This window comes from Nansenia antarctica (genome assembly GCF_963989245.1).
Source record: "Nansenia antarctica genome assembly, chromosome: 1".
Classification (NCBI taxonomy): Eukaryota; Metazoa; Chordata; class Actinopteri; order Argentiniformes; family Microstomatidae; genus Nansenia; species Nansenia antarctica.
The window spans coordinates 4,126,746-4,145,010 of record NC_137674.1 but is presented as its reverse complement, the minus strand read 5'-3'; the positions used below and the strand labels follow the sequence as shown (position 1 = coordinate 4,145,010).

The 18,265-nt window shown below is 43.7% G+C and overlaps 1 protein-coding gene across 2 annotated transcripts; it reads left to right on the top strand.

Annotated features, from left to right (window-relative positions):
* The first annotated feature begins 4,686 nt into the window (after positions 1–4,686).
* On the top strand, positions 4,687–16,903 carry tial1 (TIA1 cytotoxic granule-associated RNA binding protein-like 1). 2 transcript variants are annotated; one of them, XM_080546181.1, is made up of 13 exons: positions 4,687–4,825; positions 6,006–6,102; positions 6,850–7,002; positions 7,969–8,023; positions 8,203–8,290; positions 10,140–10,215; positions 10,493–10,601; positions 10,921–11,016; positions 11,312–11,396; positions 11,685–11,808; positions 14,020–14,165; positions 14,937–14,975; positions 15,072–16,903. In XM_080546181.1, the coding sequence occupies exons 1-13, from the start codon at positions 4,797–4,799 to the stop codon at positions 15,187–15,189; spliced, it is 1,215 nt and encodes a 404-aa protein (XP_080402307.1). In that variant the 5' UTR covers positions 4,687–4,796; the 3' UTR covers positions 15,190–16,903. The 2 variants fall into 2 exon arrangements, 1 of the variants encoding a protein (XP_080402307.1); XR_013937820.1 differs by lacking the exons at positions 11,312–11,396; positions 11,685–11,808; positions 14,020–14,165; positions 14,937–14,975; positions 15,072–16,903 and having other exon boundaries at positions 10,140–10,247.
* Positions 16,904–18,265: the final 1,362 nt, after the last annotated feature.

Genomic DNA, 18,265 nt, shown 5'->3' with positions numbered 1-18,265 from the left:
GCCATCATGACGAATGAAAACGAACCTCGCCGAGTGCAGCTCCGGGGGCACCCTCGAAGTAGGGACACCATGCTGCGTAGTCGGGACCGGGACGAAGGTCCTGGCGCTGTCCAGCAGGGAGGCGCGCTGAGCGGCGGCGGACCAGGGCTCCGTTGACTTGGGAATGAAGTCACCGGGGACCCGCAGCGGCTGTCCAAACACCAGCTCAGCGGACGACGACTGGAGGTCCTCCTTAGGCGCTGTCCTGAGCCCCAGCATGACCCACGGCAGCTTGTCAAGCCAGTTGCTGTCCGTGAGGCTGGCTCGAAGGGCGGCCTTCATGGATCGATGGAAACGCTCACAGAGCCCGTTCGCCTGCGGGTGATAGGCGGTTGTGCGGTGGAGCTTGACCCCCAGATTCTCCGCCACCGCTGCCCACAGCTCTGAAGTAAACTGTGAGCCACGGTCAGAGGAGAGATCAGCAGGGGTGCCGTAGCGGGAGACCCACACCGCGATGAACGCCCGGGCCAGGTCGGGGGCTGTCGTTGAGGAGAGCGGAACTGCCTCCGGCCAGCGAGTCGTCCTGTCCACCATGGTAAAGAGATAGGTGTATCCGTGCGAGGGGGGCAGCGGCCCTACCAGGTCCACGTTGACATGATCGAACCTCCGCTCAGGCACAGAGAACTGCTCCAGGGGGGCCTTGACGTGTCGATGCACCTTGGCGCGCTGGCAGGCGATGCACGTGTCTACCCAGGCCCTCACATCCCTCTTGAGCCCATGCCAGACGAATTTCTCTGACACCAGCCGCGAGGACGGTTTCCTACCAGGGTGAGACAAGCCGTGTATCGCCTCGAAGGCGGGGCGCCTCCAGTTGGCGGGGACCACCGGTCGTGGCTGACCCATGGAGACGTCGCACAGGAGCGTGGCCCCTGCGTCACCGAAAACCACCTCTTCTAGGCGCAGTCCTGTGTCCGACAACTTGAGAGCCTGGACGGCGGGGTCGGCGGCCTGGTCTGCAGCCATGCGCGCGTAGTCCAAACCCAGTTGGACCGCACCAACCACCGCCCTGGAGAGACAATCCGCGACCTGGTTGGACTTCCCAGCAACGTGCTGGATGTCTGTGGTGAACTCGGATATGTAGGCGAGCTGGCGCTGTTGGCGGTCGGACCACGGCTCCGCCACCTTGGACATGGCGTGCGTGAGTGGCTTGTGGTCCACGTAGGCCGTAAACTCGCGGCCCTCCAGTAAAAAACGGAAGTGTCTGACAGCAAGCCACAGCCCGAGGAGCTCCCTGTCGAATGTGCTGTACCTTTGCTCTCTGGGAGACAGCTGGCGGCTGAAGAATGCAAGAGGCTGCCAGGCGTCCCCAACCCACTGTTCGTACACCGCTCCCACAGCAAAGTCAGAGGCGTCCGTGGTGAGAGCAGTGGGTGCCGAGGGCGAGGGGTGGGCCAACATGGCAGCGCGGGCCAGGGCCGCCTTGGTGTCCTGAAAGGCTTTGACACGCTCCGCCGTCCAGTCCACCGGCTGCTTCAGAGTCTTGCCCTTCTGGGCATCGTACAGAGGCCGCAGGATGTGAGCGATGTGGTGGAGGAAGCGATAGTAGAAGGTCACCATCCCGATGAACCCCTTGAGCTCGCTGATTGTGCTGGGGCGCGGGAAAGCAGCGACAGCTTCCACCTTCGAGGGGAGGGGGGTCACCCCCTCTGCGGAGACCCGGTGCCCGAGAAAGTCGATGGTGTTCCGTCCGAACTCACACTTCGCCGGATTGACAATCAGCCCATGTTGGCTGAGCCGTGTGAAAAGGGCCCGGAGGTGGGACAGGTGCTCCTCCTCCGTGGTGCTTGCGACGAGGATGTCATCCAAGTAGACGAAGAGGAATGGTAGGTCCCGGAGCACCGAGTGCATGAGGCGTTGGAAGGTCTGCGCCGCGTTCTTCAGGCCGAACGGCATCCGCAGAAACTCGAAGAGTCCAAATGGCGTGATTACGGCCGTCTTAGGGACATCCTCGGGGTGCACCGGCACCTGATGGTACCCCCGTACCAGGTCCACTTTGGAGAAGAAGCGTTTGCCTGCCAGGTTCGCTGAAAAGTCCTGGACATGTGGGACCGGGTAGCGGTCAGGCTTGGACGCGTCGTTGAGGCGGCGGTAGTCCCCACACGGGCGCCACCCGCCGTCTGACTTAGGGACGATGTGCAGGGGAGACGCCCAGGGGCTGCTCGAGCGCCGAACGATGCCCACCTGCTCCATATGCGCAAACTCCGCCCTGGCGATGGCCAGCTTCTCCGGGTTGAGGCGCCTGGCCCTGGCGTGGAGGGGAGGCCCCTCGGTCTCGATGTGGTGCTCCACTCCGTGTTTCACCGTGGGCGCGGAGAAGGTGGGCTTGGTAAGGTCGGGGAATTCGGCGAGCAGCCGAAGGTACTGGTCACTTTCGGCGAGCGTATTGGACCACCCGCTGTAGACCGCCTCCCCCTGCGTACAGGCGAAGGAAGCGAAAGTCTGTGAGTTGACCAGGCGCCTGTTCCCCACGTCCACCAACAGGTTGTGGGCGCACAGAAAATCCGCACCAAGGAGGGGAAATGTGACAGCCGCTATGACAAAATCCCACGAAAAGCATTGTCCTCCGAAGCACACGTCCACCGCCCTAGTGCCATAAGAGCAGATAGGTGTGCCGTCCGCGCCTGCCAACTGCGGACCACGCTCCTCCTTCGCCACATCCGATCTCTCTGCCGGAATGATGCTCCACTGGGCACCTGTGTCACAAAGAAAACTGCGACCAGAGGCGGTGTCTTGTATGAAGAGCAGCCTGTTGGTGACGCCAGCGCTCAGGGCCACTACTGAGTGCCGGCCCCGCCGTTTCCCGTCGGTCCGAAGGTGCAGGGTGAGCGGCACCGTTTGGCCTTGGCGCCAAAAGTGGCGTGGTAGAAACAATGGCCCGCAGCGTTACCCTGCTGGCCAGAAGGTCTGGCGTCATCCTTCGCTCTCCTGCGACGGTCGGGTGGCGGGGCGGCCGCGGGAGCGAGCAGGTCGGGGGACCGTTGAGGCATGGCCAAGACGAACCGGTCCGCCTCCCTGGCCAGGGCGCGGGGCTCCATGATGGCGGTGTTGGCCAGCGCCATCCTAACTTGAGCTGGCAATGTGCGCATGAACAGCTCTGTGAAGAGGATCATGGGGTCTTCTGTACCGAGCAGGTTTAGCATCCTCTCCATGCGCGCAGAAGGCCTCTCGTCACCCAAGTCCGACATGGCAAATAGGCGACGCACCCTCTCCGCAGTGGACAGTTCAAATGTCTCTAGAAGCAGGGCCTTGAGGCGCTCATATTTGTTCGTCGTCGGGGGAGCAGACAAAAAACCTACCACTCGAGCTGCGGTGGAGCTGCCCAACATAGCCACAGCATGGTTGTACCGGTCGTCGCCGTCATCGATGTCACTTTTGTTAAAATGTGCCTCTACAATAGCAAACCATGCAGCAGGCGTTGAGTCCCAGAACTCTGGTAGCTTGAGAGTGGGAGTGTGCGCACCACGCGTTACCCTGACAGGGGATGGTGATGGCTGCCGCTGGTTTGAACGTCTTCCTCTCCCGGACATTTTGCAGGATTGTAATGTTCGCTCGCTGATTTTTGTACACAATCACGTTAACAAAAATCCACGTCGGGGTCACCAGTGTAGTGCCGGAGGAAAAAGGAAAGACGTAGGCAACGTAATGATAACTGTTTAATCAAAATAACAACTTGTACACTCCGTACAGGACCAGGAAATCGATCACCAAAACTCTTGTATCTAAACAGGAAGTTGCAACGTTAATAATCCTCCCCTCTGCCCCTAGTGCCAGAACTGGTTCCCTCCCACTACACAACCAACAGTAAGAGGAGAACATGAACCCATAATGTAGTCACTACACCCTACAATTACACCCTATATAATGTATAAGGTAGTTATATAAGGTATAAGGTAGTTATATAGTTATATAAGGTATAAGGTAGTTATATAATGTATAAGGTAGTTATATAGTTATATAAGGTATAAGGTAGTTATATAATGTATAAGGTAGTTATATAGTTATATAATGTATAAGGTAGTTATATAAGGTATAAGGTAGTTATATAGTTATATACGGTATAAGGTAGTTATATAAGGTATAAGGTAGTTATATAGTTATATAAGGTATAAGGTAGTTATATAAGGTATAAGGTAGTTATATAGTTATATAAGGTATAAGGTAGTTATATAGTTATATAAGGTATAAGGTAGTTATATAAGGTAGTTATATAGTTATATAAGGTATAAGGTAGTTATATAAGGTATAATGTAGTTATATAGTTATATAAGGTATAAGGTAGTTATATAGTTATATAGTTATATAAGGTATAAGGTAGTTATATAGTTATATAAGATATAAGATAGTTACATATGGCATAAGGTAGTTATATAAGATATAAGGTAGTTACACCCTGTATAAGGTATAAGGTACGTTCGTAGGTATACGGTGGTAACGTTCGTAAATTTGCTCTGAGAGCGGCGGAGCGCACACTGGGTTCCAACGTCACAAATGGACCAAGTAATTTGATTGGACAAGAGGCATTCCGCGAGTGCTGATCACATTTCACAGAGCGTGTTTACGAACGCAGCCCAAGGTAAAGTTACCCGGTTTCACCAGCCGGTGGATCAATCGAGCGCTACCTTTCGGCTTCCATGACTGTCCGGGTTTGCGTTATTATTATCTTAGCTTCTCTTAGCTTGTTAATTGTATAGATAAGACAGTGGATCTAGGGTTAGGGTTAAGGGTTAGTGGTTTAAAAGGCTTGGATACCTGATAGCATGGAGGACGAGTGCCACCCCAGAACATTGTAAGTAGTTATGAAACACATGATCACGTTAGTTTATAACTGTTTTGGGGCCACACTAACGTTAGCCAACCAGCCAGCTAGATCGCTGCTAACCTCCACCATTAGCCTCCTCATTTCAACACACCATGTGTTTATAATAACGCACTTCTGCGGGAGGAGGGCGTTGAGAGATAGCTTAGCAGCTAGCGTGTTACATTGGGCTGAAGGTAACCGTGGCTGCGTTCGTAAATTCGCTCTGAGAGCGCCGGAGCGCACACTGGGTTCAACGTCATAAAGGGACCAAGTAATTTGATTGGACAAGAGGCGTTCCATGAGTGCTGATCAGAGTTCCAAAAGCGACTTTACGAACGCAGCTCGTTCTTGTGCAGACCAGCCATGTCACTGTGGTGGGGGTCAGCCTAATTATGGCATGTTGTTGTGACGCATCCACACTTCCCAACCAGGGTATCCGCGGTGTCTTGAAAAGTATTAAAAGTTGATAAATCAATTTTGGGAAAATCAAGACCCTTAATAAGTATTAAAAAGTCTTATCACGATTTTATGAGGTCTTGAATTTTGTAGGTCTTTTTCTGAATTAGACTCTGTCCAAATAGTTTGAGTCCTGTCCTAAACACCTTTAGTAAAAAGTTCGTGAATTTATTAGTTTTATTAAAAAACAAAGATGAACCGAACATTCTGTTGTATGATAGTGGTCTAGTCTATTGCAAACTAAAACTGTTAAGTTAAAGGTGTCACTGATGTCAACGGTTACAGCTCGAAGTGGCGGTGAGGTCTGGAAACATATTGACAAGGTCTTTAAAAAGTCTTAGAAAGGTATTGAAATTAACCTCAAGATTCCTGTATATACCCTGTACTTAGACTGTTTCACGTTATTCTTTTTCTACTCGTTTCTACTCTTTTCGACCTGGCAAAAGTTGTACACATGCTTTTAATGTCGGAAAGTTTGTGGTTAACGTTGTTGTTGTTGCTGTTTTACGCACTTGATAGGAGTACAACTCTCCATGGCCACATGTCTGTCCCAGGCTTAGTAAGAAGCCATCAACTAAGCTTTCTGGCTTATGATGCTACACTAGTGACATCAGTAAGAAGTAGCCTATGCGTATACACATGTGTGTAGACTAAATTAGTTCATTTGGCCAAACAAATGCATCACTTAATTGTTCCCTCTTTCTTCCATCAGATACGTGGGCAATCTCTCCAGAGACGTGACAGAGATTCTGATCCTTCAGCTGTTCACTCAGATAGGACCTTGCAAAAGTTGTAAAATGATTACTGAGGTGAGAAATATCTGTTATACTGTTTTGGCATACCTAACAAGAGAGAATCTGTGTCTTTAATTAGTGTGGACGACCTGCCAATAAATAATAGAGCTTAAAGGGAGGTGAATTTGTTTTGTGTGTGTGTGTGTGTGTGTGTGTGTGTGTGTGTGTGTGTGTGTGTGTGTGTGTGTGTGTTAGAAACGTTGCCGTTAACCTGTAATGTAACGTTAGATCGGATCCTTGCACAAGCAGCAGTTTGCAGTCCCACTGGTTTTCTCAACCCTTTCATCATCACCACCCTTATCATTAAGCAAGGAAGAGGAGCCCCTCCTTAGATTTAGGAGTTTAGCCTACTGGTGTCCGATGGGAGGTTAGTCACGCCTGTGGTGTCAACATCGTTGGGAGTTATTATAGATAGAAAAGGAAAACATAATTGTTTGGCCATGGAATGATGATGATGATGTGTTGGTCTCTAATGGCCCTGACCTCAGAGATTGTCCACACCCTCAGAGTCACTCCTCTCCCTGCAGATTATACTTTCTCCTGAAATGATCGGATGTATAAGAGTATAAATGAACTTAGTTTGCTTAGACGCTGTGCAAGCAGATGTACCATTAGTCACATATTTGACACGCCCGTCCTATGTGGGAGTCTAGGGCCACTGAACGATGATAGGGTAATCCTGAATGATATTGTAATATAATCAGACTTCCAAATCTGTTCCATATGTCTGGCAATAACATCCTCTCCTGACTTTTTTCCCAGCAACCCGATAGCAGGAGGGTGAACTCTTCTTCTCTTGGATTTTCTGTTTTGCAGCATACAAGCAATGACCCTTATTGCTTTGTGGAATTCTTTGAACATAGAGATGCTGCTGCCGCCTTGGCGGCCATGAATGGAAGGAAGATAATGGGAAAGGTAATTTGTGCACTCTAAAATGACATGTATGACAGTGACAGTAAGTAAGTAAGTAACATTTATTTATATAGCACAATTTTACAACGACAAACAGCCGCCCAAAGTGCTTGAATGAATGAATGAATGAATGGTCTTTATTGTCATTGATATAGTACAGGTACCAAACAACGACATTTGGGAGGTGGGGGCTCCCTTGGTGCTAGGAAAGAAAGAAAAAAAAGAAGAAGGGAAAGGAGCTGGTTTACATAAATAAAGGCTATGTACACTATCCACTATACTATACTATACAAATAAAACACTGTGCTGTACTCTATGCTATGCTATACATATCCTAACATTTCCTATTCTCTGCAACCTTATGTACCCTAGGGTTGTCATATTGCACATAGTGTTATTGCACATTCATTTAAAGTGTCGCAGTTTGCAGGCTTGAAATGTACACATTTGTGCCTCAGCACTACACCTGATTTTCAATCCAGCAGCTGCCATCAATCCGTCCAGACTGTCCAGGGCCCAGAACCTAGGTCTTTGCTGTGTTCAGGCTTTGCTGCTTAACAGATAAAAAGATAAAACACTGGTAAAAGAGAAAAGCAAGATAAAATACTGATAAAAAAACTGATAAAATAGATAAAATACACTAAAAACAAGATGCAATACAAATAAAAGTGCAAAAAGTGCAGTGTCGTGACTCGGGAGGCTCACCTCAGGTCAAAGGCCAGGGAGACAAGATGTGTTTTAACTAGTTTCTTAAAAGCCTCGATGCTCTGGGTGGATCTGATGTGGAGGGGGAGACTATTCCAGCGCCTGGGGGCGGCTATGGAGAAGGCTCTATCCCCTCTTGTTTTAAGTAGGGTAGGGTTCTCTGCTCTTGAATCGGGTGTGCAGGATCCCTTCTACAGGGGCTTTCAGGGACAGGGAAAAACCTTTCATTGCATGTGACTGTTATTTTAAATGTTTAACTTCCAGGAGGTCAAAGTAAATTGGGCCACGACTCCCAGCAGCCAGAAGAAAGATACATCCAGTAAGTGTTGACGTTTTGACTTCCCTCTTTTAGAACCAAGTCAGGATGCTTAGAGGAAAGTGACTTCCCTCTTTTAGAACCAGGTCAGGATGCTTAGAGGATAGTGAATATCTTTCTTAGAGGATAGTGAATATCTTTAAGGTAAGTTATTAAGTGAATATCTTTCTTGGTTGTTTCAGATCACTTCCATGTTTTTGTGGGAGATTTGAGCCCAGAGATCACCACTGATGATGTCACAGCCGCCTTTGCACCTTTTGGGAAAATCTCGTAAGTTTGGTAATTTTGCATTGATATACTTGTCCTCTCAACATGTTGTCATGCTCTGACAATGCTTTATATTTTGTCTGTTTTTGATGATCTTTATCTAATCATTTTAGTGACCTTTAGAATTCCTCTCATAGTTTGTGTTTGCAAGGTACCAGAAAAAGTTTTATCTTGCCAATACATTATCTTAAACAGTATCTTATTGCAACCAATAATAGCAAATTAGTCTCTTGTCCTCTATCACCACTCCTGCTGTTTACAGGGTTGGGGTAAATTCCTTTTCAATTCTGTCAATCCAGGAAGGTAACTGAATTCCAATTAGATAATTGAAAACGTGACTTTCATTTTTGCTGAGTATCTGAGTAATATCTATTGAGTGTCATATCACTTCCTGAATTGATGAAATTGAAAAGATCATGGTTGTTTAATTGATATTTAGTGAAACTATTTGCATTTGACTTTAGCCAACATTGAAATTATTTGATGTTACATAATGTGTTAAGTCACAAGCCCTTTTGAACTCATAGTCAAGTATGACCAACCCTTTGTATGATGTAGATATTGTATATTGGTTAAGTACCCTACAGTCTTTTAATAACAGTTTCTTCCCTGCCATTATCAACTTAAACTACATTAAAAGTGTCAGCTTTCTATTCTCCCTCATGCCTGTTGATAAATGTAGGAAATGGTAAGTCATTTTGAATGTCAAATTTAAGGCAGTTCAATCTGTGTGTGTGTGTGTGTGTGTGTGTGTGTGTGTGTGTGTGTGTGTGTGTGTGTGTGTGTAATCCTTAAAATCTTTCAGCTCACCCTTAGATGTTAATCTCAGTTGAGTAATAGCGCTCTGGTTATTTTACAGACATGCTCATAGGATTGGACAGGAGCTTGAAGGCTAACAGCAAGGAACTGTACACACTGGAAACTACTCAGATGTAGATTTTCTTTTCATATCTATTTATTATTCTATTAATTTACATTTGTATTTATTACCAATCGTTTGTATTAACATTACTTTAGTTTAGCATAACATCTCCTAATAATCTATATATTTGTTTCTTAAGATTTCTGTAAACAAGTCACGTTTTGGTTGCTTAGTGTTGTTGATAGTTTTATGCTCCTTTCCTAAGATTCTGAAAATGTCAATTTCAGAAAATTTGCAGCTCCCCAAACTCCATATTGGTGATAAAGAATTGACCAGGAAAAATAAAGAAATCTGTTAACAGGCCATGTATGCCTTTTTTTCTCTTTTGATATTTCTATATGTTTGTATTGGTACTGTAGGATGAGCACCATCAACAGATGTAGGAAATGCATGGTAATCCATAGAAGAAGAAAAGTGTTGCTCTCAGACCTCAATACGTAACTAATAGTGCTGAGGGTTATTAAGTAGCTGGTGTAGTGTTTAGTGAAACCAGGGAAACTTTGTTTTAAAATCTGAAACAGTGTAGGTTGCATGTCTTTGTAGTGGTTTTTGTTTCCAATCCTGCTTTGCTTATCAGTATTACCAGTAATCAGTTGAGGATTAAGATAGTTAAGATATTTAGATGTGGGACCATGTAGAAGATTCACTGTTAGGGCTTTCACACCGGCAGTTCAGAACACCGGTTCGCGTTCGCGGTCGGAAACCTCCGAACGTTGGCGCTGTCTGGCGAACGATACACTGGTATGAACGCGGGCTCGTTCGGCAGACAGCGCCAACGTTCGGAGGTTTCCGAACGCGAACGCGAACCGGCGTTCGGAACTGCCGGTGTGAAAGCCCTATGTGTGTGTGGGTGTGGGTGTGTGTGTGTGTGTGTGTCCGTTTATAACACCTGTATCAATCAAGTGTTGTGATGCTACTGTGTCCTCCCAGGGACGCCCGTGTTGTGAAGGACATGACGACAGGGAAATCTAAGGGGTATGGCTTTGTGTCCTTCTATAACAAACTGGTAAGGCTCCGGTGCAGGAACACAAGACGAAGGTTATTTCTATTTCTGTTACTATCCTATTTTTGTATTTTTATAGATAAATAATAGTACAATCAAGCAATCAGGCTCATTTTCTCATGTTCTCTGTTGATCACCTTGTTGTAAGACTTACATAATAGTTTGTCATTCCTGAATATAATTATAGATAGAAAATATACAGTATATAACAATGTTTAACATGTTTGAAGGAGGTAGCACTTTTGGGTTTTGGAGAGGAAGCTTTTGTCTGAATTTTCAGGATGCAGAGAATGCCATCGTACACATGGGGGGACAGTGGTTAGGGGGACGTCAGATCAGGACCAACTGGGCAACCCGCAAACCTCCAGCTCCAAAGAACGTGCAAGACAGTAAGTATGATGAGTGAGATATATCCCTTACAATGTGTTTAATTTGATAGTTAAAATACGAGTTACCTCTCAAAATATCATCATCAGTTAAAACAGCTTGGTAGTTTGATAAATTGCAAATGGACTGACTTACTGTATATAGCGCCTTATTCCAAAGTGCTTTAGAATTGCCTCTCATTTTCCCATTCACACAGCGATGGCGGCTAGCTAGCATGCAAGGCGCCGGCTCGCTCATTGGGAGCAATTTGTGGTTAAGTGTCTTGCCCAAGGACGTGTATTGTACTGATTCAAGCGGTTCATCTTTGTATCTTCACGTCAGATGGCTCGAAGCAGCTCAGGTTTGAAGATGTGGTGAATCATTCGAGTCCCCAGAACTGCACTGTGTATTGTGGGGGAATACAGTCAGGACTATCAGGCAAGTCATGTATTCTCATTTATTAAGATACCTGCTCACTGTGGAAGTAACATTGTGACGGGTCAAAACCATTACTAATCATCAAACACTACTTACTCATGACTATGATGTATTTGTCTGTATGTCCATTATCCTGTATATTCCCTATCACATTCTGTTTAGATGGCCTCAACCAAATTGGAATTTCTGCCTTGATTTTCAGTCTTTATAAGCCCATTACATTGTTAAATGTCCATGATTTGACCAATGCAGTGCCGGTGCAAACCTGTTTCATTACACATTTCTTTTCTTGCAGAGCACCTCATGCGACAGACATTCTTACTCTTTGGGTCAATAATGGAAATCAGAGTTTTCCCAGAGAAAGGTTACTCGTTCATCAGGTACTGTAAGCAGTGATGCTCTTAGTGAACAACATGCATCGCCACATTTCTGCCCCTAGGGGACAGTACCTGTACAGGACACTCTGACGAATCAGTCAATATTACACACAGGCACACACAAACTTGTGTACACATATTTATATACGTATCGATATATCTATACACACATTAAATGAACAGTTCAGCTTTCTATCCCTCTTTTGAATTCCTAGATTGTACAGTAGTGCTTATGGTTAGTGCCATGATTGCACCATGATTGCAATGCTGAAATCTCTCTTCTTTTGAAAGGTTCTCCTCCCATGAAAGCGCAGCCCATGCCATTGTCTCAGTAAATGGCACAACCATTGAAGGCCACATGGTGAAGTGCTACTGGGGCAAAGAATCTCCCGATTTGGCCAAGAATGTACAACAGGTAGGTTACAGTAATAGATCACTGTAACAAGAAGGGATCACAGTATTAAATAATATGTTTCATAAATTAAGGAAATATTATATTGCAGAAAGTATGTATAATCTGACTGACAGGACGGTTTGTCCGAGCATAAAGTAAAGAAAAAAACTGATTCCTCTAACCGATTTGTCTTGAATTTCCTTATTCCAACACCACACATGTTTTTGTTTTATAAGTAAATACTAGTATTTTAAACTTGTGATTAATCATGATTAATCACAGCCTATTATTGTGATTAACTTAATAAAACAATGTAATCGATCGACAGCACTAATATATATATATATATATATATATAGAGAGAGAGAGAGAGAGAGAGAGAGAGAGAGAGAGAGAGAGAGAGAGAGAGAGAGAGAGAGAGAGAGAGAGAGAGAGAGAGAGAGAGAGAGAGAGAGAGAGAGAGAGAGAGAGACAGACAGACAGAGGGAGAGAGAGATTTGTATTTTTATTTCTTTTATATATATCTTTATTTATGTACTGTATTAATGTATTATTTGTTGTAATGCTGACTGTGTGTGGACCCAGGAAGATTAGCAAACTGCTATGGCATAAGCTAATGGGGATCCTTTTAAATAAACAAATCAATTAAAGGTTACCGTATTTTCCGCACTATAAGGCGCACCGGATTATAAGGCGCACCTTCAATGAATGGCCTATTTTAGAACTGTTTTCATATACAGGGCGCACCGGATTATAAGGCGCATAGAATAGAAAATACTGCAGTCAAACGTTTGACTGGGGTTGCGTTACGCCCAAGCTCCACCTACTGTGTTGCGTCACCTCTCCATCGGTGTTGTGTCAACTTCCCGTTGTCCATGCTCCACCTGAGCGTTGTCACCGTCAACGTTCTACCTGCTCCACTGTCAAAAATATATATTTTTCCACCTCAAGTATCAGCCGTTCATCATCCATTTTTGCAACAAGCGTCAAGGACCTGCGGTGATTCACAGCTGACTCGCGTGAATAGCAATTCGCAATAGCTGCGACCACGAGATATAGAGTAGTTAGCTACAAGCATTTTCAATCTGGTATTGTCTCTATTAGTGGATTAACCGCTGTGGTGATTTAACAGCTGATAAAAATAGTAGACTACAAACAGAGCAAAACAATAAAACAACACCAGAAAACAACCAATAGGCTATACAATTATAACCAACAACCAATATGTGACAGCTCCTGGTGAAATGTGCAACGTAATTTTTCAGTTTTTACACATGCTTAAACTACAGATTGTAAGCTTTCAAATGATGTGTCATACATTCAAATCAGAGAAAGATTGAACACGACAGGCGTATTTGAATGTTGGTTCACCTCAAACACTGAATGGGAGAAAAGTGACTCTGAACGCAGCCACAGCTACGAACGCTGCTAACAAAACACATCGCTACGAAGGTCTCAACTGTATTTTAATAACATCACAACATACTGGGAGAACATCGACATGCTAAAAACACATAACACATAACTAGATGAACACACAGTTCTTGCTTTTGAACACGAGCTAAAACGAAAGTATGTTTACAAGTCAACCCTGAACCCTCCCTTACCGGTAGCCTCCGGCAAACGAGAATAATGAATCCAATACACACATTATAAGTGTTTAGTGATCGTTAAACTGTTGTTTAGTATATCGAGTGGGTACTTTAAAACTTCAAGTTGAAAGCACCAAGAAGGACCGCCTCGAAATTCATCGATGTTCATGTCCCGTGCTAGCGCTGTTGCCTTCATTCAAATAGTGACTGTAGAGACGCTTCTACTTGCTGCTCTCTGTTCAACAACCCACTGTTGGAGTTTGTCCTCTAACTGATCTAACTGTAGCCATCTCGCTTTGTTCCTTCGGAAACTCTGTTTAGTCTTCTTTACTTGGGGTCTTGTGGTGTGGGACTGTGAGTAAGCACATCAGTACCGGTGTTTACTGATTACCGTAATGCTGCAAGCGGTGCGGCTTTGTAGTTTACCAGTCGTACTGAAACATTTTGACAGAGCGCCTTGAGCGCCGTGTACAACCAGTATGGATCAACCAATTAACCAATTGATCCATATATAAGGCGCTCCGGATTATAAGGCGCACTGTCGTAAAAAAAAAAAAAAAAAAGGCTTTTAAGTGCGCCTTATAGTGCGGAAAATACGGTAACTGTTTTATTGTATTTGTCTTCCCTTGTCTCTGAACAGGTGGAGTATGGCCAGTGGGGGCAGTGGAACCAGATGTATGGGAACCCCCAGCAGCAGTACGGCCAGTACATGACCAACGGCTGGCAGGTGCCCTCCTACGGCCTCTCGTACGGCCAGACCTGGAACCAACAAGCCTTCGGCGTAGAGTAAGCTCAACTGTCTTTGACGATGCACCTTGTCAAATGCGTTTGATGAAACCGTGGTATAGGCTGCTTGTCCTTACCCTATCTACAGGATGTTTGCAGCACCATATTTTTTTCTGGTCTGAGAATCAGTTCTGATGCTTTACATATCGTTTAGCCTCGTAGCATAATTGCCTAAGTCATGCTTCACTTGTGGTCAGCCGAGCCATCTTTGTATGTAGTGTCAAAAAATGCCTATGTCAAAGAGATGACTTGGGCAGATAGTGATTTTGGAATGTAACAAGCAGGCTGATGGCATAGGCGATAATGCACAGTGAATCATCAGTGTTAGGAGAGTAGAGTTAGGCAGACATCTCAATTTGGCCAAAATATGACTTCAGTTATGCTATGAGGATAAAGATAAGAGGCTTGTGGTACTGTTCCTGTGTCATTCATAATGTTTTTATTGCTTCCTGCTCTCTTGTTTTGCTGTCTTCAAACAGCTTATAATTTCAGTAGTTAAGTACAGTGAACAGTATTTAGCTTTTCAGTTCATGTAACATAGGTAGGTTAAGACTACCTTGCAGTAAATAAAAGTCCACCAAACATTGTGACATGTTGTAGTAGCTAACGTAGATCATACTAGAATGTCCCAATAATATTATGTAGGGATGCACCTATGCCGATACTGACAGTCCTCGTACCCGATCATCATTGCAAAGAGTGGAAATCATCATTGGAAAGAGTGTTTTGTTTGACTTGGACCACACTAAACTAAGACATCTTGTTCTACAGGGACTCCATTCTGGCAGCAACAGCACAGAGCGTATCAAGGTGATGAATGCTTTCCTGCCCAAACACTCCTTTCTTTCTCCTGGCTCTTGTACTGTATGGTGCCATGACCCCTTCTGTGTATCCTCTCTCTTCCAGGCAGTCCCAGTCCCCAGCTTGGGTAGGAGGGTTTGGATCCCCACAGTCCCAGCCCCAGCCGGGCCCTGTAATGCCCAACCAGGCGAACTTCAGTATGACTGGCTATCAGACACAGTGAGCTGGCTCTCACATCAGTGACACAGATCACCACATGGAAATGAAATCACTTTAATAAAGAACCCAGCATGTATACATCTGAACGACTCTTTGTTAAGCAGAGAAGATCTGGAACGAGAGCTTACCTTTCCAATATGTGAGGAGGCAAAGGCTACTTATAAAAGACCGCAAGAACAATTTTGTTATGTATATAGGACATTTCAACAGAAATTAAAAACAGCTCCTTTGACTGAACTTTCACGCTTTCTTTTTAATAGAAGATACATGTTTTATTGATAACATTTTTTAAAATACATTTTAGTTTACTACTGAAAGGTTTGTTCACTATTTTGCTCCTTTTTTTTTAGGAGAAACTAATCCATGGAGTTGTCACTCCAACCATCACTCCCATGGTTCTTTTGTTAGTAGTGGCTATTAAAAAGGTTCAAAATGTGAAGCCCAATCACCTCAAATGAACTCTGGCTTAGTTGGATGTTACTTAGAGATGATTTGGGGATTTTTTTTTTTTAACCCTTATCACTCCCATAGTTTTTGTTGACCCATCAGAGGTGTAAAATAGTGAACTATCGCTTTAATGTAGCCTAAAACCGACTTAAAGGTCATGTTTACCCCAGAGTTTGTCATAGGAAGTTGACACAGGTACATTGTTGAAAAAACTGATGGAAAATTATAAATGATCTAAATATACTACAATTTGCCTTATTCAAACTTTGATCCTGTGTTTACATTTTGGTCCAACAAAGCAATTTTATGGAAAAGCACTTTTTTGGTTTACCTGTTTCCTGTAAATATACCGGCATATGGATATAGGTAATGTGTGAACATTTTATTTGACTTCACTGTCCTTTTCTCTTGGCATTGTACTTGATACTATGTGGACATTTTTTGCTTATAACTGTAAATATCACTTACTTGGTCATGAAGCCCAAATAAATATTTGCAAGTGCATTTGGAAAGTATTCAGACCCTTTCACTTTTTCCACATTTTGTAGTGTTATAGACTAAATTAAAAGAATTTGCCATTAATCCACACACACAATACCCCAGAATGACAAAGCTAAAACATGCAGTAAAATAAAATTGCAGTAAAATACAGATATACAGAAATACCTCATATAAGTATTCAGACCCTTTGCTATGTCACTATTAAAATTAGCTACAATGCAAATTATGTCATCAACAAATCACTCAATAAGTTGAATTGAGTCTGAATTGAATCTAGTGAAGGGGTCTGAATACTTTCCGATGGCACTGTCCATAACCCTTGAGATCTTGGTGTGATATAAGGGGTTCCAAGCATGTACTCTTTTATAGAAACACAGGAGCTCCACAAACCTGATGCTGTATATACTGTACCTGTAGACCTGTAGACGTGTGCAATGCAGGGCTGACATATTACATCTGTTCAGAGTAGTTTACAAAGAAGCACCTTTTTTATTCTACTAATGTTAGAAAGCTGAATTCTAGATATTAGATTCTTCTGGGGGTTTTCCCATTTTAAGTTTGTGTGCCATTCACAGTGCATTAGTAGGAGAGAAAAAAATTAATGTTTCCTGGAGACATTGTGAGTTTCAATTGCATGTTTTTAAAATGTAAATGTATTATCTTGGTGGCTCAGAGTATTGAATAGAATAATGTAAGAAGTGTTTTAATGATGAACAAAAATCACAATAAATTGATGAATTGAACCAAATATGCTATCGCCATTTTGTGTTTATGTTCAATGCATTTACAGTACTTATGTTAGATCTTACTGATTGTCTAGCAACATGTATGCTTCTGTCACTCAGACAGACCCACACACACACACTCTATTCTCAGGTCACTCAGACACACACATTCTGTTCCTTCCAGGTCAGCCTGCTCTTCAGGGGTAGCAATAACGCCAAAATATACAGACTCGAGAGGTTGTTATCTTAAAGACCTTGGGGGTTAGGCGCCAGGGCACAGACAGAGGGTGGTCAAGAGTATTTAAGCCTGTCTGTATGTCATAATGATGTCGTGGAATGGTCGTTGAATGCCGAATGCTGAGATACTGTGCTGATGAATGCGGACTGTCTTAATAAATCAAGTACAGAGATTCCGACCCGTGTTGAACATCCTATTTTCTTGTCAAATCGTGTATGCTGTCATTGCTGTGCACCTAATCTATCCTGAGATGACACAACGCATTTAAGATCACAATCCTCAATAGATTGATCCATTCCATCCTTTTACCGACAAGAAGATTCTACACTTACCTTAGTCAAAATGTCTTGAGCTGTTCTGTCAACCCCTTCAATAGTAAGTTTCCCTTGCTACCTATCAACAAATATGGTGGGTTGGAATCCTAACTTGAATACTCATTTAAAAATGCCCATTGATATCAATGCCTGAGATATGCAAGTCAAGAGTTACGCATGTGGATCTTGATTTAGGAATTCACCGTAAATAGGTTAAGAGACACTTTTATTGAGTTATGATTTATGTACAATAAAGGTACAACAATTATGTCTATTTTAGGCTTTGATAATGATTAAACGTAATCACTGATCTATTCAGGAAATCTATAGATGTCTATAATATGTTTAGTGTATAGTTTAGTTTATAGTTTAGTTTTAATTACATGTTACAATGGACATCAATATTCAAACATCAACTCACTAAAAATGACTACGATGTTAATACATTATACATTCATAAAGTGAAATGTGAGGTGGTGGTACTTGGATATTTACATAGTGTAGGATATTGCACATAATACGATGTTATACACCCATGAGCAGGGAACATGGAAAGCACACATCAACAGCAAAAAGAAAAGCACTTAATTTAACATAATCACTAAATCCCAGCACAAATGGTTATAAAGAACTCCACAAACGACAAAAACACAGGTATTGTCTACAACACAGTGCAGCTAGCCACAGAGTGCGGTAACAGTACTCTAACCATCAGCAATACTTTGCACTGCACTTTGTACTGTACTCACTGGACAGTTGTTTTAATTAATGCCGTCAATTAAAAAAGTACTTGGTTATCATTGTACCATCAAACACCAGGTAAAACTATACTTATATGGTAGACTATGATCTGCT

Coding starts and splice junctions, on each gene's coding strand:
- tial1 (XM_080546181.1), top strand. CDS start 4,797: ATGGAGGACGAGTGCCACCCCAGAACATT. Junction 8,024..8,202: donor CCAGAAGAAAGATACATCCA/GTAAGTGTTGAC, acceptor TGGTTGTTTCAG/ATCACTTCCATGTTTTTGTG. Junction 8,291..10,139: donor GCACCTTTTGGGAAAATCTC/GTAAGTTTGGTA, acceptor GTGTCCTCCCAG/GGACGCCCGTGTTGTGAAGG.